This window comes from Myodes glareolus, chromosome 22 (genome assembly GCF_982192425.1).
Source record: "Myodes glareolus chromosome 22, mMyoGla1.1, whole genome shotgun sequence".
NCBI classification, from domain to species: domain Eukaryota; kingdom Metazoa; phylum Chordata; class Mammalia; order Rodentia; family Cricetidae; genus Myodes; species Myodes glareolus.
The window spans coordinates 13702938-13723758 of NC_142047.1; the positions used below are offsets into that span (position 1 = coordinate 13702938).

Sequence of the window (20821 nt, forward strand, 5' to 3'; positions counted from 1 at the left end):
CAAGTCAGTTTGAACGGCCTACGGAAGCCGAAGCTATTCATTTCGGCCGCGTTTATTTTATTTTATTTTTTATTCCCAGCCTTTGGCTCCCTCCTTCCGCGCGAGCCTCTGGAGAAGCTGCAGCACTTAGGCGCCGCCGCTGCCTCCCGGGGCCTGGTAGGTGGGCCTCGCTCGACCGGGGCCCCTTGGCTTCAGCTCTCCTCGAACCTTTGTGGGTTCTGGGCCTGCGCCGCGCGCCGCCCAGTCGTCGGGGTCGCGCCCGGCTGAGAGGCGGGGAACCGGGTTGGGCCAGCTCGCGAGGCCGGCAGAACGGGCCGGGCGGGGGAGGGGGAGCTGAGCCGATCTCAGGGGGTGGGGCCTCGGCGCCCGGGCAGGTTTGGGTGCCACGAGATGCGGGCCAGTGGGGCGACTGGGGTCGGGCTGGAGGGGCCCTGATTGGGGGAAATCGTCGGGGGACGTCTCGAGGATCGGGTGTGTGTGGGGATCTGTTTCGGCGGGGTTTGGTTGGGTCTGATTGGGAGAGACAGCCTTGAAAGTTGGGGGGTGGGGGGACTTGTTAGGTCCTAATAGGGAGGGGCGTCAGACTTAAACCCAGAGGGCTTTGCTGGGTCTGACTGTGAAGCGGTGATGGGGATCCGTTGAGAGTAGAGCTCCGGGCGAGTGTTTGTGCGGGACTCTTTAGGGGAAGCTTAGGGATCGGACGGATGGGGTCTCCGACACGAAGTGGTCGGGGAGGGGGTGCTTAAGGGAACTTGACTGGGGGAGCTGCCAGAGATCCGTCAGCAGGAATTACTGCTGACTGGGGCGGAGGGTGAGAGCTAGAGAGGCTTGGCCAGACCTGATTGGGGCAGGCAGCGTGCACAGGTTCTGGGGGCTTGGGACGGGTTGCGTGGTTTTGACTGGCTCTCGTTCAGAGACCTGTCGGGCACTGCTGGTATTCTGGTTAAGGGGAGTCACTGGGTCGCGTCTAGACAAAAAATGGGGGGCCATGTACGTTTGCGGAGCTTGTAGGGCCGGTTTAGGGGAGGTAACAGGAATGAGAAGGATCTAGGCGCTTAGGGACCTAGAGGACCTCTGGAACCTAGGAGGCGGCTGGGATCTAGCGGAGCTTGAAGGTTGGATTTTGGGGGAAGGAATCCTCGTGGACTGAACCTTTACCTGGAAGACCGCTGGGGCAGGGCCCTCGCACTCGAGTGAGGCGGAAGCCGTAGGGCCCATAACCGGGGGCGGCGGCGGCGGCGCCATGGGAAGAGGGTTCCACGTTAGGCTCGCTGTGGATCCGACGCGCCCCCGCCACCGGCCCTGATGGCCCGCTTTTATATTATCCCCACTCGCACTCTCGAGCCCGCGAGTGCGTGGCCGAGGATGGCTTAGCTGGCGGGGACCCCGCACTTGGACAGGCGCGGAACCGAGGCCTCTGCTTCTCCGCGGAGAGCGCTTGCGTCTGCATGCAGCGGCCTCTGCCTTGGGGACTCAAGTTGGGTCTCACACAGAACCCCAGCGACCCAGCGCTGACCCAGGCCCCTACCCCTGCAGTTCGCCTTGCGCCATGGACTGGCAGCCAGACGAGCAGGGCCTGCAGCAGGTCTTGCAGCTTCTCAAAGACTCGCAGTCGCCCAACACAGCTACTCAGCGCATTGTGCAGGATGTATCCTTCTTTCCTTCCGGGGCTGATGGAACAGGGCTGATGTCTGCACCTCGTGTAGCTAGAGAGGGAGGGACCACTTCTTGATCCTCAGACTCGACTGCAAGAAAGAACATGATGTGAGAATGAGAATTAAAGGCTTAGATCCCTGGGTTCCATTTCCAGAGGTGCATAAAATGCTGGGAATGCCTAGTCAGTTCACTGAGCACTTAATCCTGTTAAAAATGATGCTGTTAACTCTCGTTTTATAGATGGGGACCTGGAGGCTTAGAAAGGAAAAATGCCTTGTCTAAGCTTCAGCTAGGAACCAGGGTGAGAAGCCCAGCCATTTCAGATTTAGTCCAATTTGCCTTGTCAGAATGAGGCTAGATGGGGAGGGACGCTGGAGTTGCAACATGAGTGTGGTTGAAAACTTTTTGTTTGCTGCTTGTTTAACTATATAAGTATCTTGGTTAGTTTTGTTGTCAATTTGATACACCTTATGAAGGGGGATCTTCGATTGAAGAATTAACTATCAGAAGGGTCTGTGGGAATGGATGTGGGGCACTTTCTTGATTGATGCAGGCGGACCTGCTGGTCTAGCCCAGCGCTTGTGGACCTGGGCTGTATAAGAAAGGATCGTGAGTTTGGGAAGGAGCCAGTAAGCAACTTTGCACAATGGTTTCTGCTTTGGGACTTCTCTCTCCATGATGAACTAAAACAAACCCTTTACTCCCTGCCTTGGCTCTTGGTCAGTGTTTTATTGCAGCATCAGAGAAGAAGATTAGAACAATGAGTTCAGAGTTAAATGAAATGGTCATGGGGGCATGCACCTTTAATCACAGTGTTCAGGAGCAGAGGCAAGCGAGTCTCAGAGTTTGAGGGCAGTCTGGTCTTATGTAGACCTGTGAACGAACGGTATCAAGTTTCACTTGAAAATGGGGCAAGTCCCCCATCTTTTTCTGCAGTGTTGAGGCTGGAACATAAGGGCCTGGGGCATGCTGGCCACTTGCTTTGTCTTAGCTGCATCCCTGAGTCTTGCTCCCTGGATTCCCAATCATTCTCTCCCAAGGCTAGAAACTGAATAGCCTCCCATGTGCAAGGCGTGTGCTTTGCTATTGAGATCTATCCCTGGACTACTTTTCTGAGTCAGTGTCTCTCTATATAACAGAATAAGAACTGAATATGTAGCTCAGGTTGGCCTTCAACTTAGGGTGATCTTCCTGTCTCAGCCCTAGTGCTAGGATTATAGGCATGCCCCACACCCAGGTAGCCTTCCATTCTGATTGAGAGAAACAGATCAGTGGAGTGCCGAAGTCAGAAATGAGTAGCAGCTCTCAGTTCAAGAGGAGTAGTCTTTTTGAACTCACTCCTGCTCTGGTAAGGACATGAGGGTGGTCAGGAAAGCTCAGACATGTGTCTAATCCATGTGTGAATTTGGTCTCCTGAAAAGGTCCTTTAGTGCTGTAGCGATGGTGTCATCCCAGGAGTTGGCTGCCTAATTGGCTGCCTAGTTGCATTGGTCACTCACATTCTGAACTATATAGCACTGAGGGAATATTGCCAAGGAAAGGTTCCTGTCTCTCAAGTTCTTTTTTTGTTTGTTTGTTAGTTGTTTTTATTTTTATTTTTTTTAATTTTTTTATTTTGAGTCAAGATCTTGGGCTATGGTCCAGGCTGGCCTGGAATTCAAGACCTTCCTCAGCTTCCTTAGTGTGGGATCACAGGGGTGCCTCAATACAAGTAGCTTTCCAAGTCCCTTAACAGCTTGGCAGAAACTTAAACAACTCAACCAGTTTCCCGACTTCAACAACTATCTGATCTTCGTTCTGACCAGACTCAAATCAGAAGGTATGTTCTCTGTCTCTCCATGCCATGCGTGTCTTGCTTCTACTCACTTCCACAGCCTTCTGACCTTAGCACTTTCCCACAGATGAGCCAACCCGCTCTCTCAGTGGCCTCATCCTCAAGAATAATGTGAAGGCGCATTACCAGAGCTTCCCGCCTCCTGTGGCTGACTTCATCAAACAAGAGTGTCTCAACAACATTGGCGATGCCTCCTCTCTCATCCGAGCCACCATTGGTGAGGGGGCTTTGGGGGTCGTCATCAAGGATACACTAAGGGCTTGCTCTGGGACAAGAAGCTATTCAGTGTGTTCAGGGTGTTGCTAACTGAATACTTCAGCACCCTCTGCGATAGCACTGTTACTACTGCCATCTGACTGGAGAGGAAACTGAGGCACAGAGATGCTAAAGAGACTTGCCTGGCAAGTAACAGCTTGGGAACAAGCCAGGCAGTGCAGGTCAGTCTTTTTTTTTTTTTTTCTCCTTTTTTACTTTTTGAGACAAGGTAGTCCAAGCTGGCCTCAAACTTTCTAGTCTTCATTCTCCTGAGTGCCTCAGTAACTCGGTGTCTACGGTTTTGTGACTTAGTCTCAAAGTATGTGCCTAAGACGCAGCAGTCGCAATGCTTGCTTCTCTGTCCACACAGTCAGTAGTAGCACCCCTCACATGACTCGTGCACTGTGGGAATTAGTTAATGGAGGCACCTTGCTGAATCCAGGAAGAAATACCTGAGGATATTGGAACAGGAGGACTAAGATTTACTTAGGCCATTTTTTTTCCCTTAAGGCTTTTCACTAAGAAGATCAATAGGTGATTTCTTAGCAGTGTTTTAAAGTTTTTAGTTATTTTGTGTGAGTGAGGACACACATTCGCCATTCTTGAATCTGGAGGTCAGAGAACACTGGAGAGTCACTTTCCCCTTCCACCTTATTGAGATGATCTCGTTTTTGCTGCACAGTGTATTGGAGGCTGTATTGGCCCAGTAGCTTCCTGTCCTTTCTTCCATCTCCTCCCGTCTCAGAGTAGAAATGATGGGATTACAGATGCGTACCACTGCATCCAGGTCATGTGGGTTCTGGGGATCAAGTCTGGGTCATCAGACTTGGATAGTGGGCGTTTTTTTTACCTGCCGAGTTGTTTTCCTGGCTTCCAATTTTTTCTTCTTTCTTCCTTCCTTCCTTTCTTTCTTTCTTTCTTTCTTCCTTTCTTTCTGCTATTATCTTTTTGAAATCTGTCTTCTTTCTTACTTGTTGTGTGATGTGCCTGGTGATGAGAGGACAACTTTGGAGGATGTTTTTCGGTTATGTGAACTTACGTTGTCAGGGTGGTAGCATGTGCCTTTAACTACTAAGCCAGCTTGTTGACTTCCTATAGACTGTTTTAAGGAAAAGACAGCTATTTATTTATATCTCAGGTAAGGAAGCCTTAAAAAAATAAAGGCTGGGCATGGTAGCACACGCCTGCAGTTTCAGCACTTACTGGGAGTTTTAGGCCAGCTGGAAGGTGAGATCCTGTCTCAAAAGAAGGAAGCAAACAAACAAAATAAATAAATAAAATGGCTAGGTATGGTGGCCCATGCCTTTAATTTCAGCACTTGGGAGGTAGTAGCAGATGGGTCTCTGAGTTTGCGGCAAGCCTGATCTGCATAGAGAGTTCCAGACCTGCAAAGTCTATACTTGTCAAGATTTTGTTTCTTGTTATTTTTTCTTTAGCAATACAGCCCTTCCTTCCTTCCTTCCTTCCTTCCTTCCTTCCTTCCTTCCTTCCTTCCTTCCTTCCTTTCTTCCTTCCTTCTTTGTGTGGAGGTTGGAGTGGGGTGTATAGTGCCACTGCCACTACTCATGTGTGAAGGTCTGAGGACAGCTTTGGAGAGTTGCTTTCTCTTACCATATGGGGCCCAGGGATCTCCAAGTCAGGTTGTCAGGCTTGGTGGCAAGCACCTTTATGTGCTCAGCTCTCTCTCTCTCTCTCTGGCCCTACAATGTATTTATATAACTATGTACTATTGACATTGTTACAGGAATTTAAGTCACGTAGAGGTAATCTAAAGTCAGTGAGAGGTTGGGACTTAACTCAGTTGATGGAATATGCCTGTTCTACAGGGGGATGTGCTTAAGTTCTATGTTAGTACTGTGCCAGTTCCTGTAATGCACTAGATTTTGGCATCTGACGACCTGGAACTGATCCCCCACGGAATAGCTGTACTTGGAAGAGCTTTAGGGTTCTGGTGCTTTTTTTGAAACAGGGTTTCTACTCAGCTTGAGGTTTCAAACTTGGCGTCTCCTTGCCTCAGCCTCCCAGGAGCTAGCATTACAGTTCTCCACTGTAGCACCTGACCAGCGCTGGTACTCTTACTGCTTCCATTGAAGGCTGGGATCCATGTGGAACAAGAGAGGCTTTAGGGTGTGGCCAACACAGTGGATGGGGCTGTTCCATTATGGGGTGGCATCCTCATAGTCTATCCAATTACTTCAGAGAGACCTTTCAATTTTAGGGGTTGGCATCCTTGAGAGTTGGCAGTGGCAATTTCTGCCCTTGTGAAACACTGCCATCTTGTGTTGATGAGTGGTGTGTGCGTTGGCCACTGTATCCACTGGTGGGTCCATTGCCCTCAGACCTCTGATGAAGCCATTTGCTTAGTACCCGTGAATTTCATTATTCTAAATCAGTTTATTGTAATGTGAGCATTAACAGGTCTGTGTGTGCGTACATGCTCACAAGCATGTGGACAGGAGGGGCCAGAGGACATCAGATACTTGTTTTTTTCACTCTGGAATCTGGAACTAGGCTGGTAGACCCTCTGTCTCCACTGATTACTGCATTTGGGATTACAGGTGTGTCACCACTCCTGGCTTTTTACCTGGCTGCTGAGAACTGAACTCAGGTCCTTTATGCTTGCCCGGCAAGCACTTTTGCCCCACTGAGCCATCTCCACAGTCCCCATGCGTGGATTTCTACTAGTCAGCAGAGCCCTTTCTTCAGATAAAAGAGCTTTCATGACTTGACTGTTTGGTCCCACCATCTTCCTGCCCACATTCTCTCTTTCTTCACCTTGGTCTTTCTTCTGTTACTACACCAGGCCTGCCATACTCTAGCCAAGACACCTTTGCCTCAGGTGACTGGAGGCTGCCTCCTGTTCATCTGTTTTAACTTCCTTCAGGTCTTTGCATATATGTCAAGATGTCACCTGACCACCATTTTAAAATGGCTACTCTCTAGCTGCACCTGTTGACACAGGCCTGTAACCAGCTACTCAAGTGGAGGCAAGGGGATTTGCAATTTCAGGTCTTGCCTTGGCAACTGGTAACCTTAACTCAAAAAGTTAAAATAAAAAATTAAAAAAGTAGGGTTGAGTATTTAATTCAACAACAAAATGCTTGCACAATGTTCACAGGGCCCTGGGTTCAGTCCTCAGAACTATGAAATAAAAATAATTGAAAAACAAGTTTGCACTCTTCTCAGCCCTTGGCTTGTGGCCACCTAGATCTTTGGCTTATGTACCTTCACCTCACACCTTCCCTCCATTTCTAAGAGTGGTAGTTTTGGGAAGATCCTCCAACCTAGAACAGAGCTGGCTCAGAGGATGTGTGCTGAATCATCAAGCACTGCCTGAAGGGCTGCCACTCTGCAGTAGAGTGCTTACTTGGTATTCATGGGGTACCCTAAAGGATCAGGCTGCTATGCAGGACTTGCATGGGAGAGAAGGGAGCTAGTGAGCCTGTTCCTTGGTGGGGAGGTTGGGGGGGACCGCTCGGCCCTTGCCCAGCCTGAGCAGCCTCCTTTCCCTGGCTGCCCCAGGCATTCTCATCACCACCATCGCTTCCAAGGGTGAGCTGCAGATGTGGCCCGAGCTGCTGCCCCAGCTGTGTAACCTGCTCAACTCAGAGGATTATAATACCTGTGAGGTAGGCTACAAGCAGGCCATGGCCTGGCCCAACCAGGGGCTGGAGCTTGGAGTAGGACCCACAGCCATCTCTGCCTCTCTGCCTAGGGAGCCTTTGGAGCCCTGCAGAAGATCTGTGAAGACTCCTCTGAGCTTTTGGATAGTGATGCTCTTAACAGGCCCCTGAATATTATGATCCCTAAGTTCCTGCAGTTTTTCAAGCACTGCAGCCCCAAGATCCGGTATGTGAAGTTCCCCAGGGCAAAGGGGTCTTAGAGTTGGCAGACAGGTGTAGTTTAGAAGTGATTCGTGCCTTTACTGACTACCAGGTCCCATGCTATTGCCTGTGTGAACCAGTTCATCATGGATCGGGCCCAGGCATTAATGGACAACATCGACACCTTCATCGAGGTGGGTCACTAGACTGGGGTGGATAGGGAGAGGCTGAGGGCCCTCTGGCAGCTGACCTTGTTCTTTCTCACAGCACCTGTTTGCCTTGGCTGTGGATGACGACCCTGAGGTGAGGAAGAATGTGTGCCGTGCCCTGGTGATGCTTCTGGAAGTGCGGATTGACAGGCTCATCCCTCACATGCACAGCATCATTCAGGTACGCATGGCTGCCACAGGGTGGGTGGGCGGCTGGAGGAGTCGGGGACGCCCCGCAGTCGGGCTGGGTCTCAGCCTCTCCCTATTGCCCCAGTACATGCTGCAGAGGACCCAAGACCATGATGAGAACGTGGCCCTGGAGGCCTGTGAGTTTTGGCTGACGCTGGCCGAGCAGCCCATCTGCAAGGAAGTCCTGGCCTCCCATCTGGTCCAGTGAGTGCTCTAGCCCCATGCCAGCAACTGCAGCCCTCCCCTAACTGCTCCCCTAACCTCCCCTAACTGCTTCTGCTTACCGTAGTTTACGCGGTCGGTGTCAGTTTACTTTGTTTGTTTTTGAGTTTTGATTTTTCGAGACTGGGTTTCTCTGTAGCTTTGGAGCCTGTCCTGGAACTAGCTCTTGTAGACCGGGCTGGCCTCAAACTCACCGGGATCTGCTTGCCTCTGCCTCCTGAGTTCTGGGATTAAAGGTGTGCGCTGCTACTGCCTGTCAGTTTACTTTGAATCTTGTGTATATTGATTTTTTTTTTTTGAGACTGTAACTTAAATGGCTTAAAAAATTAAGTAACAGAAACCACCAGCTCATACCCATCATTTGGGAGGCTAAGGTAGGATATTAGCACAAATTTTTGAGGCTGGATAGGGCTACATAATAAGTTTTAGACCAGTTCTGGGTTACATAATGAGACCTTCCCTCAAACAAAACAAAACAGAAAAAACCAAAACCAAAACCAAACCAAAACAAAAAACAACAAAGCTAGTAGGCAAAAAGATGAGAAGACAATTCTCCAGGAAATCAAGGCCTCAGCCTGGCCAGACCCACCCAGGTGCTCAGGATGAGAAAGGTGTCCACTTCTGCTGTCCTGGTTTCCCTTTCTGGCATGACCTTCCTGCATACGTAATGCTGTGGTGCTGTTATTTTTGTGTGTTGTTGTTTTTGGAGACAGTGTTCTCTGTGTATGTGTCCTGGAACTTGTTCTGTAGACCAGGCTGGCCTCAAACTTAGAGATCTGCCTGCCTTGTGCTGGAATTAAAGGTGTGTGCCACACCGCTTGGCAAGCTCTGGCGTTCTTCAATTTAGGAGTTCAGAGACTTGAGTGATATTTAAGTAACAGAGGAGCTTAATTACCTTTTTGGGGTTTTGAGACAAGTGGGCATGGGACTTGAGTTCTAACTCCCTCAGACTCTGAAGTCCTAGTGGTAGAGGCATGTGGAACCATGGCTGTTTTGAACCTTTTTTTTTTTTTGGTCAGTCTGGATCACTTGCCTATGAAATTATTGATAACAAGTAGGTGTTGTGGCTGGAGTGACAAGAGGACTTTCAGCAGAGAGGGGCAGGACAGCTGGATCTGTCTTTATGCCTAAGGTTATTGTGCTCCAGAGTGTGTAGCTATTTTCCTTGCTTGTTCCTGCCATGGGCCCAGCAGCTTCGTCTCTGCAGTGCCCAGATATTGGGTCAGATGTTTGTGCTTTGTGTAGTGCTGGGGTACAGCATTTTCAAGATTTTCAGGATTCTGGCATTCATTGTGTTTGGGTCAAGGGCTGTTTGGTGGTACTTGCCACTAAGATGGAGCAGCTGCATGTGGCTGTAAACACTTGTAATCTCAGTGTTTGGCGTTGAGGCAAAAAGTTCATGATGTCCTTTAATGCGTATTGGTGTTCTGCCTGCATGTTTGTCTGTGCATCTATGTGTGTGATGCTCATGGAAGCCAGAATGTTTGATTCCCTGGGGCTAGAGTTAGGAGAGCTGATGATCTTAGCAACTGAGCGCTCTCTAGTCCCAGTGGCTACATAGACCCTGTTTCAAAAGGAGAGGGGGGAAATTATGTCTCTTCATGATGGTGACTGAAAATATGTTGTTAATTCCCTGAAGGGGAATGAACAAATAGGACACAGGCATGGGGTGTGCTGAACAAAGTCTGTCCCCTGCTCAGCCCTCCACCCATCCCTCTGCTTCCTCTGCAGGATGGGCAACTCGGCCAGAGTCCCTGCATTCTTTTTAGTTTTTCGAGACAGGGTTTCACTGTAGCTTTGGAGCCTGTCCTGGAACTAACTCTTGTAGACCAAGCTGGCCTCAAGCTCACAGAGATTCACCTGCCTCTGCCTCCCAAGTGCTAGAATTAAAGGCGTGTGCTACCACTGCCTGGCCCTGGCATTCTTACCCACAGTCTCTCTCCCTGCAGGTTGATCCCTATCCTCGTGAATGGGATGAAGTACTCTGAAATTGACATCATCCTACTTAAGGTCAGCTGGGAGTGGCCACAGTTGACTGTGGGTGGCCAAGAGCATGGGTGTTGGGTTGGAGTCTCCAGCCAGTGCTGAGAAATCTTCCTGGGCTGGTCCCTAGGGGGACGTGGAGGAGGACGAGGCAGTACCTGACAGCGAGCAGGATATCAAGCCCCGTTTCCACAAGTCACGCACAGTGACACTGCCCCACGAGGCTGAGCGGCCTGATGGCTCTGAGGATGCGGAGGATGATGATGATGACGATGCTTTGTCGGACTGGAATCTGAGTAGGTAGTAGGCCAGCTCTGCAGGGAGAGGGTGAGAAGCTGGTGCAGAGCAGTTTGTGAAGAACTGGCGGTGACATTTGGTCCCAGGACTGAGATAAAAGGAATGAATACCTACTCCACAGGCCTTTCAACCTGAGTCCCATTGTCCCCCTTCAGGAAAATGCTCAGCAGCTGCGCTCGACGTCCTTGCTAACGTCTTCCGGGAGGAACTGCTGCCCCACTTACTTCCCCTGCTCAAGGGCCTCCTGTTCCACCCGGAGTGGGTGGTCAAGGAGTCAGGGATCCTGGTGCTGGGTGCCATTGCTGAGGGTGAGTCCCCAACACGTGATCGGCATCTACCTGGGCTGACCTGGTCAATGCTAATGATGAATGCAACTCCACAACACAGGCTGGGCCTCTTCATCATTTCCATTCTTAACATTTTATTTATTTATTGGTTTTCAGAGCAAGGTTTCTCTGTGTGGACCAATCTGGCCACCAGCTCAGAGATCTGTCTACTTCCTCGTTCTTTCCAAAGAGCACTGTTATTTGTCTTCTCCTTGCTTGACCTGAAAGACATACCCTCATCCCACCCACCACCACTGCCCATCCCCAGCAAATTCTCAACACAGCAGCCCTCTTCCTGGTTCTCACAAGCAAGTGATTGTGATGCTCCAAGCATTGGGCAGCAGCTGTAGTGCCCACTGGTTCTTCCTCGATACCCATACCACTGGGGTACCCTTTGCATCAGAGTCTGTGCAGGGGAACTTCATCCATGTAGTCAGGGCCAGGCCTAGGCTTCATACACGGGCAAATTGAGCTACACAAGCTGACGCTACTTTCCTTGTGTTCAGTTTATGTCTGGACTCAAACCTTACTCTTGCTGTGTGCTAGGCTGCCCCCTAGAATTAGAAGTGCCTCGTTTTGGAGACCCCTTAAATTTAACCCAGTGTAGACGAGCACAGTGGTGTGGCCACAGACTGGAGGAGCATGACTGCCAGTGTGGTCTACACAGGGAGTCGGGCAGGCTGGGGAGACATCCAAACAATGCATAGTGTGCCTGCGAGTTGGCCCAGCTCTGGACTTTCCTTCCACAAGACAGAAGGTGTGGACTGTGGCCATTTTTTTGGCACACGTGTGACCATCTCACCACCCAGAATTGTCACCCAAATTCCAGCCATTAGGCAGTAAGAGGTTTCAATCTGGAGATCCTTTAATACCTATGAGTGGGACCTGGGGTTGTAATGGGATGTAGTCTATCAGTACGACTTGTCTGGATTTTGAAAGACTCGAGGGTCCATCTAAAAATGGTTTCCTGACTTCTGCTTACTAGGTGACTAAGACATCTTAGATACTGTGCAACATGTGTGCATGGTTATTTTGTTTGTTTATCTTTTGGTTTTTTAAGACAGTGTTTCTCTGTGTGTATCTCTGGCTATCCTGAAACTCACTCTGTAGACTTTGTAGACCAGGTTGGCCTCAAACTCAGAGATCTGTCTCCCTCTGCTTCCCTGAGAGCTGGGGTTAAAAGTGTGGGTCACCACCACCTGGCTTATGTTTTGTTGTTTGAGATAGTCTTGTTATGCTATGATTGTCCTGCTTCAGACTTCCTAGTGTCGGGATTGCAGGTATGTTTCATCACACCTGACTGAAGCAGATCTCTTATACATGTCAAGCAAGTCTTGAACATGTGGCAGTCCTGCCTCAGCTTTCAGAGTACAGGGAGTATCACCTGTGACTATGTTGAGACAACCTTGTTAGGTGTATTGTGTTCTGTAGACCAGTGAGGGCAATCGAGAGAAGTTGATCCCAACACTCAAAGCTGGTCAGACAGACACCTGTAATCCCACTCAGAGGCAGGCAGATCTCTTGAGTTCAAGGCCAGCTGTTCTAAACATCGAGTTTCAGTAAAGTCAGGACAAAAAAGTGGGGGAAGGGAGACTAGTGCTTGAGGCCCAAGGTTTTTTTCTGTTTCTTTGTTTTGTTTTTGTGGGTTTTTTTGTTTTTCAGTTTTTTGGAACAGGGTTTCTCTGTAGCTTTGGAGCCTATCCTGGAACTAGCTCTTTTAGACTAGGCTGACCTCGAACTCACAGAGATCTGCCTGCCTCTGCCTCCCAAGTGCTGGGATTAAAGGCGTGTGCCACCACCGCCCAGTAGGGCAGGGTTTTTCTGAGTAGCTTTGGAGCCTGTCATGGAGAAAAAAGAATGAGGGCTGGAGAGATGGACGGCTCAATGGTTAAGAGTGCTTAAGACCTTCCAGAGGACCTGAGATTCATTCCTAGCACCCACCTGGCCTCTCACAGTTGCTTGTAACTCCAGCCCCTGAGCCACTGGCACACTCTTCTGACCTTGTGGGTGCCTCACACCAACACACCCCTCACACAAAAGTAAATTGAAAGAGAAAGGAGTAAGAGAAACACAAAGGAGGAAGGTTCCGAGTTGGGAATCACTGTCCATCTGGGTCTTTGCTGTCCCATGAAGATTAATTCACTAAATAATCCTGCACATTTTGATTAGTCTTGTGTTTTTTTGAATACTAGGATTGGGGGTGCTTTCTCCATGATGTACTAGTCTTGTGGCATGCCTCCTGCCTTGTTCTTAGTACTGGCATTATTGATTTGAGCTACTGCTTAGTTAGAATTTGAAACACCTTCAGCTCCGGTATATCTGCTATGTCTCCTCTAACTCCTATCTTTCATGGGGTCTGAAACACTACCAAGCCTCAGTTTTCCCACCTATTATGTTTTGTTAGTATGCCTAAACCCCAGCCTTCTCTTACTGCAGGCTGCATGCAGGGAATGGTGCCCTATCTACCTGAGCTGATCCCACACCTCATCCAGTGCCTGTCAGACAAGAAGGCCCTGGTACGCTCCATTGCCTGCTGGACACTGAGCCGCTATGCCCACTGGGTAGTCAGCCAGCCACCGGACATGCACCTTAAGCCTCTGATGACAGAACTGCTCAAGCGTATTCTGGATGGCAACAAGAGGGTGCAAGAGGCAGCCTGCAGGTAAGCCTTGACCCTTGACCCCTGTCCCTCCAGTGACTCTTCACCCTGGGAAATGATGAAGCCTGTGACTGCTGACAAGACTCTGATCTCTGTCGTATTCGTACTGGCTGATCCCATGAACATTCTCCCCGGCTGCCTGTGGTGCAGTTCTGTCTGCCAAGTCCATTAAGCTTTTTCCTTCCTCTTTCATTCACCAGTGCCTTTGCTACTTTGGAGGAGGAGGCATGCACGGAACTGGTCCCCTACCTCAGCTATATCCTAGACACTCTCGTTTTTGCCTTTGGCAAATACCAGCATAAGAACCTGCTCATCCTCTATGATGCCATTGGCACCCTGGCCGACTCTGTGGGCCACCACCTTAATCAGCCGGTGAGTCCCTAGAGACCCTCTGTGTCCTATCCTTGTGTCCCTTGGCATCTGGTGTCTTGTTTTTTTACCCTATGATATATGTCACATATCATGGACATGATCGTGACCTTGACAGACAGACTGGAGCACTTTAATTAACCCCACCCTTACCCTGCCTCTAGTCTAGTGTGAGAGATGGACAGTAATGAGGCAGCATGGCCAGTGCTGTGATCTGGGACTGCATGGGCTGTGGGAAACAGGAGACTCCACCCAAGTTTCTGGGAGTGGGAGGAAGGGAAGGATGTACTAGGGACAGATGAGAAACATCAGAGGGGCTTACAGATTTTAAACTATGGCCAGGAGCCTGGATGTCATCCTTTAAGGGACAGCATTGACTGAGTTAGACTGCCACACCTATCCAGAAAACCCAACTTCCTACTCCTTCTCCAGGAATATATTCAGAAGCTGATGCCTCCACTGATCCAGAAGTGGAATGAGCTCAAGGATGAAGACAAGGACCTTTTCCCCCTGCTGGAGGTGAGTGGGCTTAGGTCCTTCTGCAGAGCCCTTCCATCTGGCCAGAGCTCACCCTTGCCCTTTTCCCTGCCAGTGTCTGTCGTCTGTGGCCACTGCCCTGCAGAGTGGCTTCCTGCCCTACTGTGAGCCTGTCTACCAGCGCTGTGTTACTCTGGTGCAGAAGACACTGGCCCAGGCCATGGTGAGCACCCTGGGCCCCCTGCACACTTGCTCTACTGCCCAGGCTCTAGCCTACCTCTCTCACCTGCCCCGTTTGTATCCAGATGTACACACAACACCCTGAACAATACGAGGCCCCTGACAAGGACTTCATGATTGTTGCCTTGGACCTGCTTAGTGGTTTGGCTGAGGGCCTGGGCGGCCATGTGGAACAGCTGGTAGCCCGAAGTAACATCATGACATTGCTCTTCCAATGTATGCAGGTGAGTGGATACCCTACTTAGGCCACACCTAAAAGGCCAAGGGAACTTTTATAGGCCATAACAGCTTACATAACAGGTGCCTTAGTTGACCCTTGGGGGGCGGGGTCAGGATCCTGATTGTGCCCAGGGAACGTCAAAGAAAAGGAGCCCTTAAATAAAATGTCATGGGCTAGAGAAATGACTCCACAGTTGAAAACACTTGTTTCTCTTGCAGAGGTCCTGGGGTTGGTTCCTAGCACCTATATGGTGGCTCACAACCATGTTACCCTCTTCTAGTCTTTGTGGACACTAGGTGCACACATGGTGCACAGGCAAAACTAATCATCCACTTAAGATGAAAGTAAACACTTTTTCCTTTTAAAGACTAGGCATGGTATTACATGGTATTACTTGAAATCGAGTGCTTAGGAATCAGAGGCTTGTGGGTCTCTGAATTTTAGGCCAGTTAGGGCTACATAGTGAAACCTTGTCTCCAAAATAAAATAATCAGTTCTATGCTGTTGAAATAGCTCAGCAGGTAGGGATGTCTACCACCACGTCTTATGACAACCTGGCCAGAGAACTCCAGGACCCACATGAATTAAAGAGTGAACCAACTCCTGCAAGTTGACCTCTGACCTCCACATGTCTGTCATCTCACTTGTACCTACTCATGCATACACACAAAAATTAAATAAATACAAATTTTAAGACTGTGTAAATATGATGAGCTCCACGAACTCTCACAGAAAACAAAGTGGAAGGCTTGGGATAGTTGGTGGTAGAACTCTAGCCTACTATGTGTAAAGCTCTAGCAACCTCCAGCACTAACATAAATAAAAACAATAAATGTTGGGTGGTTCCTCAGGAATGACATCTGGTTTATGCCCATCCTTCCATGTATAGGTGCTCACTCGTACTCTGTTCACACAGAAATAGAATAAAATTCTTGTCAGGAAATGTAGTGCAGGCTGATCTCAAAAATAAAGTTTGACCATTGGGCAGTGATGGTGCACCCCTTTAATCCCAACACTTTAGAGGCAGAGGTAGATGGGTCTCTGCATTCAGGGCTAACCAGAGCTATGTAGTGAGACCATGTCTCCAAAATATGTATGTATGGGCTAGAGAAATGGCTTAGTCAGTAAAGTGCTTGTTAGACAAGAAGAGGAACCTGTGTTTGATTTCCATCACCCATGGGGGCAGGGGCTGAAGTGGTGGCTTAGGTTAAGGGTACTTGCTGCTCTTTCAGAGAACCTAAGTTTGGTTCCACCTCCCAAATCAGGTAGCTGACAATGACAAGTGCCTGTAACTCCAGCTCTTCAGGGATCTGGAGTCCCACGTTAGCCTCCAAGGACACTTGTTCAGCTCTCTTCCCCCAGTATACACACAAAGATAAAATAATGAGTGCAGCTGCACAGGGGACCTGTAATTCCATCTGGGAAAATGGAGACAGAAGGATCCCTGACGTTCTCTGGCCAGCTTGTCTACTTTAGTTTTAGTGAGCTTAGGTTTGGAAAGAAATTGTTTCGAAAATAAGGTTGGGTAGCAATGGAGGAAGATGACCCCATGTACGTGGACACTGGTGCCACATCCAGTAGTCAGCCTGGTTTGTGCAACAGACCCTGTCTCAAGAAAGGGTCTATTTAATATATCTGTTAATTTGTGATTTGAGAGCTGGGGATGGAACAGGGTTTTTGAGCATTTTAAGGAAGTGCTTACCAATGAACTTCACTGCCAGGTCCTGGCAACAGGCCATAGTAGGAGAGGGCTAACAGGGTAAGGGACAGACCTGCACCTCTGCCAGTGTTTATGGTCAGGATGTGCTCTAGGGACTGTGCCACCTCAGCTGGCTTGGATGGAAGGAGTGGGAGCCCTGTCATTTTGCCACCTCTCCCAACTCCAGGATTCCATGCCTGAGGTCCGGCAGAGCTCCTTCGCCCTTCTGGGAGACCTTACCAAAGCCTGCTTTATCCACGTCAAGCCCTGTATCGGTAGGCTACCCCCATTGCCCTATCCTATGGCCCCAGTCTTGGTGTCCAGTGATGGAGGTATGCCCTGGGACGCCAATGACTGGACTGGGATGTATTCATGCTGTCTCATGGGCTGCTCAGCCAGTTCTGGGAATGTGACCTCATTGGCCTTTCTGCTCAGTCTTTTATTTTCCTGCTCTTCTCTTCCGTTAGCTGAGTTCATGCCTATCCTGGGCACCAACCTGAACCCTGAGTTCATCTCTGTCTGCAACAATGCCACCTGGGCCATTGGAGAGATCTGCATGCAGATGGGTGAGTGCCCTGAAAGTAGCAGACTGCCTCTTCATTGCTCTGTTTCTATCTTGGGGGCCAGACCTTGATTCAGATAGGCCCCCTAAAGGAATGCCTCTGATTGGCCAGGGACAAGAACATATTTTGATTTCCCTGACAGGTGAAATCAAAGAACTAAAACACCATTTATGAGGTGGGGTAAATGGTCTGTTCCTGCTGGACCTTCTCATGTAATTGTCTCCTGAAAAGCCCAGTGGGATCAGTTAGGTGACTTGGGCCTCACCTGTGGGTAGTGACCTGAGAGAGTCCTTTGGGTGGGTCTGTTGTGGCTGTGGACTTGACTGGGAGCATCCCGAGGAGGTTCTTTGTGCTCTTGGGCTTTGTGGTACACCAGTCTGCATGGAACTGGGGACATGGGCTGAAGTCAGCAATACCCAGCTGACCTTCTGTGGGTGGAGTGGGCCATGCAGGGCTCTAAATGACTGGTCCCTAGGGGCAGAGATGCAGCCCTATGTGCAGATGGTCCTCAACAATCTGGTGGAGATCATTAACAGGCCCAACACGCCCAAGACACTACTGGAAAACACAGGTGAGTACCAGGCTTGTGCTGAGAGGGGAGAGTTCCAGGAAGGGTGTCGGCACCTGGAATGGGATTCTGGGAGGAACCCAAGAAAGAATACTGGCTTTAGACTATATGGGACTAGGCTGGGTGGGGAGGACACCCAAATGGGCCAAACTCAAAGGCCCAGGATAACCACAGGGTCGTTCATTTGGGGCCTGTGGGGCGGGGCTCGGTGCCTCCTGTCAGAGGCCCCGCCACGTACCGTCCCGGGGCCACTCGGGGTTGCAGGTCGCCTGACGAGTCCCTCTGCCATTCCAGCCATCACCATCGGCCGCCTGGGCTACGTGTGCCCACAGGAGGTGGCACCCATGCTGCAGCAGTTCATCCGGCCTTGGTGTGTGCCTGCCTGGGTGGGGCCTGCTGGGGGTGGGCAGAACAGCTGTGCTCCCCAGCGCCACCCCCATGGATGCATGTGGGAGACCTCTACCTACGGATACCCCCCTCCCTGTTCCCTCCAGCCATCCTTCATCTATGCTTGTCTAGCCCCAAGTCCATCCACTGACCTGCTGCCCTCCTCCATGGCCAGGTGCACGTCCCTTAGGAACATCCGGGACAACGAGGAGAAGGATTCTGCCTTCCGAGGCATCTGCATGATGATTGGTGTCAATCCTGGGGGTGTTGTGCAGGTCCGCGCAGCGGGGCACAGAGGGCAGGGCGGGGGCTGGCTTGGGCGGCCCCTCACATGGGATCCGTCATATTTCAGGACTTTATTTTCTTCTGCGATGCTGTAGCCTCCTGGGTGAGCCCGAAGGATGACCTTCGGGACATGTTTTATAAGGTAAGGCTCCTGCTGGTTCATGGGAGTCTTGGGGAGTAGACACCATCGGCTTGTTCCAGCCCATTGTCAACCTTGCCTCTGCAGATCCTCCATGGCTTCAAAGACCAAGTCGGGGAGGAGAACTGGCAACAGTTCTCAGAGCAGTTCCCACCACTGCTCAAGGAGAGGCTGGCAGCCTTCTATGGGGTCTAGGTGAACGTGGAGACCACCAGGTGAGTGGGTCTTTCAGTATTCAGGCTTATCACAAAATGAAGAGGATGAAGATCCTGACCCTCCCTCTCCCCTGCAGGTTTCTGTCTGCGTCATCGTCGGAGGGTGTGCTGGGGAATGTGCTGCTTCCAGAAGTCACTGTGCCCTGGTCCAGGGGGGTTAGGGAGGAGTGAGTGGGACCTAAATCCAGATGCTGCCTAGCTGTGCATCTGTCCATCTGTCGGTCCACTTGCCCCACCGGGCCTGACGAGTGGGCAGGTGGTGGGGTCTCCATGCTCATCCTACAAATAGGGAGGGGGGTGGGACTTCTTGGTGGGCAAGAGTTCTCTGGGCTCTAATCTGGGTCATCTCAGGCAGCCCGTTTGGGTCAGCCATGTGGGAGGGAGGAATCCTAAGGCCTACCGAATCCGGTGTCAGATAAGGCAAGGGAATTACAGGTGGGGAGGGGGGTTCCTTGTAGAGAAGCATACACTCACATGTACACATGTGGACACTCGCATGTGCGGGCACCGCAGCCAGCTAGGCTGGGCCAGCCGCCCCACCATTTCCTCGACTGCATGGAGACAGTAGAATTAGTGAACCCCCAAATTATGCCTATGGCCTTCTGTGTACCTTGCATCTAGAGTATAAGAAGCTTCTGCTGTTTTGCCGGAATTGGCGGTGATTGGGAGGGCTGGGAGGTTTGGGGGACCTCAGCTGGGCCCCCAGGGCCAAGGGAGGAGGGCGGTCACTTTGGGACTGACCTCTCAGCACTTGCACACTTTGAACCTGCTCCATACACTTCCTGCCAGCTTCACGGCAGCCTCAGTTAGTGTGTCCCCATCTTTGTGACATCCTAGCCAGCAGTAGAGTGGGGACCATTGGAGCAGCTGGGACTGGCTTGAGGCTACCCTATACACTTTTCCTGTGCTCCAAAGGTGTTGAAAGCACGCATGGGCCTGGACTAGTTTTCCTTAAGAGAGCTTAAGGGCAGCCAGAGCTGCCAGCATGATTACCTGGGTCTCCTTTGAAACAGCTTCAAGGATAGTCCAGTTCCCTGCTCCTGAGAACTCCCTTCTCAAGAGCTGGGGCAACAGCGTGTGATTGGTGAGGACAAAGGACAAAGGTTTACTGGGTCCAGGGAGATTTGAAGGCTTGGGGGAGCAGGGTATACCCAGGGCCTCCAACTTTGTCCCTTTTGGGACTTAATGCTCATCACAGTGTCCACTGGACTCAGAATTCCCCCCACTAGATTGGTATACTGACTCCAAAAATCCTTGAAGAAATTGGTGGGGGAATGCCTTCAAGATGGGAGGGGCTTTCTGAGAGGAGGGGGGCATGAATATTTCCAAATTGGCGGTGGAAATCAGCCTTGCAAGATCCCTGAATGTTTTTCCTCCACCCCCTTCCTTGCTTCATACTACTTTGGGAGCCCATTATATTTTGGGCCTTGACCAGAGTTCCGCATCTTAGGGCCTGCTCCATCATCCCGCTAAGGATCTGTTATCCATCCAGGCCATGTGTCTTCTCTTAAGCAGGGTCAGGCCCTGCCTCTATTCCCAGGGACACTCAGTGCACATTCCATAACTCAGCTAGTGGTCCCCCTCCCCTCCAGCCTCAAACTTGAGCAGGTCTCTGGAAGCCATTTGTAGGGAAAAAATTTTTTTAAAGAAAAATACCATTAGCTTTCTGGTAATTCCACTTCTTTGGAGCATCCTCTGCTGGGTCTTGGGGTGTATTGATGGATTGACTATCTGATGGAGTTGTGACCCCTCTGCCCAAGGTGGGAGTTCCAACTATTTTCAGGAGAGGGGAGCCCAATTCTTGTATTTTCATTTTTTTTAATTTTATTATTTTTTTAAAAAATTATTTAATTTTTTAATTTATTTTTTAGTTGGTTTTTGCACAATGAATTTTCAGTTTCTTAACCTTCCTTGCCCAGGGCTGCAGACACAGACTGACCTTGATCTGCAGCTCCTTCCCCCACCCCCCATTTTCCTGAGTCTTTCATTATTACCATTACCCTGTGGGCTCCCAGGTCTATCCATCTGCCATCTGTTACTGTGCTGTGCTGGGGACTGGCGCCTAGGTGGCGTGAGATTCCACTTGTGTAGAACTTTGTTGAGTAAAGGTCAGTTTCTTGTGAAAGCCTTGGTGTCTGGTTTCCTGGTCCTTGACTTTGGTGGTAGAGTGGTGTGGAGGTGGGCTTTTCTGTGGCTCCAGTGCTG

At 50.2% G+C, this 20821-nt stretch overlaps 1 protein-coding gene and 2 non-coding genes across 7 annotated transcripts; all 3 read left to right on the forward strand.

The window, feature by feature from the left end:
- Tnpo2 (transportin 2) lies at positions 1 to 20741 on the forward strand. 5 transcript variants are annotated; one of them, XM_048434661.3, is made up of 25 exons: positions 1 to 156; positions 1537 to 1648; positions 3400 to 3475; positions 3558 to 3707; positions 7268 to 7374; positions 7461 to 7594; positions 7682 to 7763; positions 7837 to 7959; positions 8053 to 8171; positions 10139 to 10199; positions 10303 to 10468; positions 10625 to 10777; positions 13232 to 13457; positions 13655 to 13826; positions 14256 to 14342; positions 14416 to 14523; positions 14606 to 14764; positions 16647 to 16734; positions 16927 to 17025; positions 17498 to 17593; positions 17855 to 17960; positions 18153 to 18252; positions 18330 to 18404; positions 18489 to 18616; positions 18694 to 20741. In XM_048434661.3, exons 2-24 carry the CDS (start codon positions 1550 to 1552, stop codon positions 18594 to 18596), a joined length of 2694 nt encoding a protein of 897 aa, XP_048290618.1. In that variant the 5' UTR covers positions 1 to 156; positions 1537 to 1549; the 3' UTR covers positions 18597 to 18616; positions 18694 to 20741. The 5 variants fall into 5 exon arrangements, with proteins under 5 accessions (XP_048290618.1, XP_048290620.1, XP_048290624.1 ...); XM_048434663.3 differs by lacking the exon at positions 1 to 156 and adding an exon at positions 364 to 471; XM_048434667.3 differs by lacking the exon at positions 1 to 156 and adding an exon at positions 385 to 471 and having other exon boundaries at positions 1494 to 1648.
- Positions 13504 to 13573, forward strand: LOC125400631 (small nucleolar RNA SNORD41). Its single transcript, XR_007232020.1, has one exon. It is a non-coding gene; the product is annotated as a small nucleolar RNA SNORD41 (small nucleolar RNA).
- On the forward strand, positions 16778 to 16847 carry LOC146890363 (small nucleolar RNA ZL2). Its single transcript, XR_014999233.1, has one exon. It is a non-coding gene; the product is annotated as a small nucleolar RNA ZL2 (small nucleolar RNA).
- Positions 20742 to 20821: the final 80 nt, after the last annotated feature.

Coding starts and splice junctions, on each gene's coding strand:
- Tnpo2 (XM_087900325.1), top strand. CDS start 1,550: ATGGACTGGCAGCCAGACGAGCAGGGCCTGCAGCAGGTCTTGCAGCTT. Junction 7,960..8,052: donor ACATGCACAGCATCATTCAG/GTACGCATGGCT, acceptor CTATTGCCCCAG/TACATGCTGCAGAGGACCCA. Junction 17,961..18,152: donor CAGCAGTTCATCCGGCCTTG/GTGTGTGCCTGC, acceptor CTCCATGGCCAG/GTGCACGTCCCTTAGGAACA.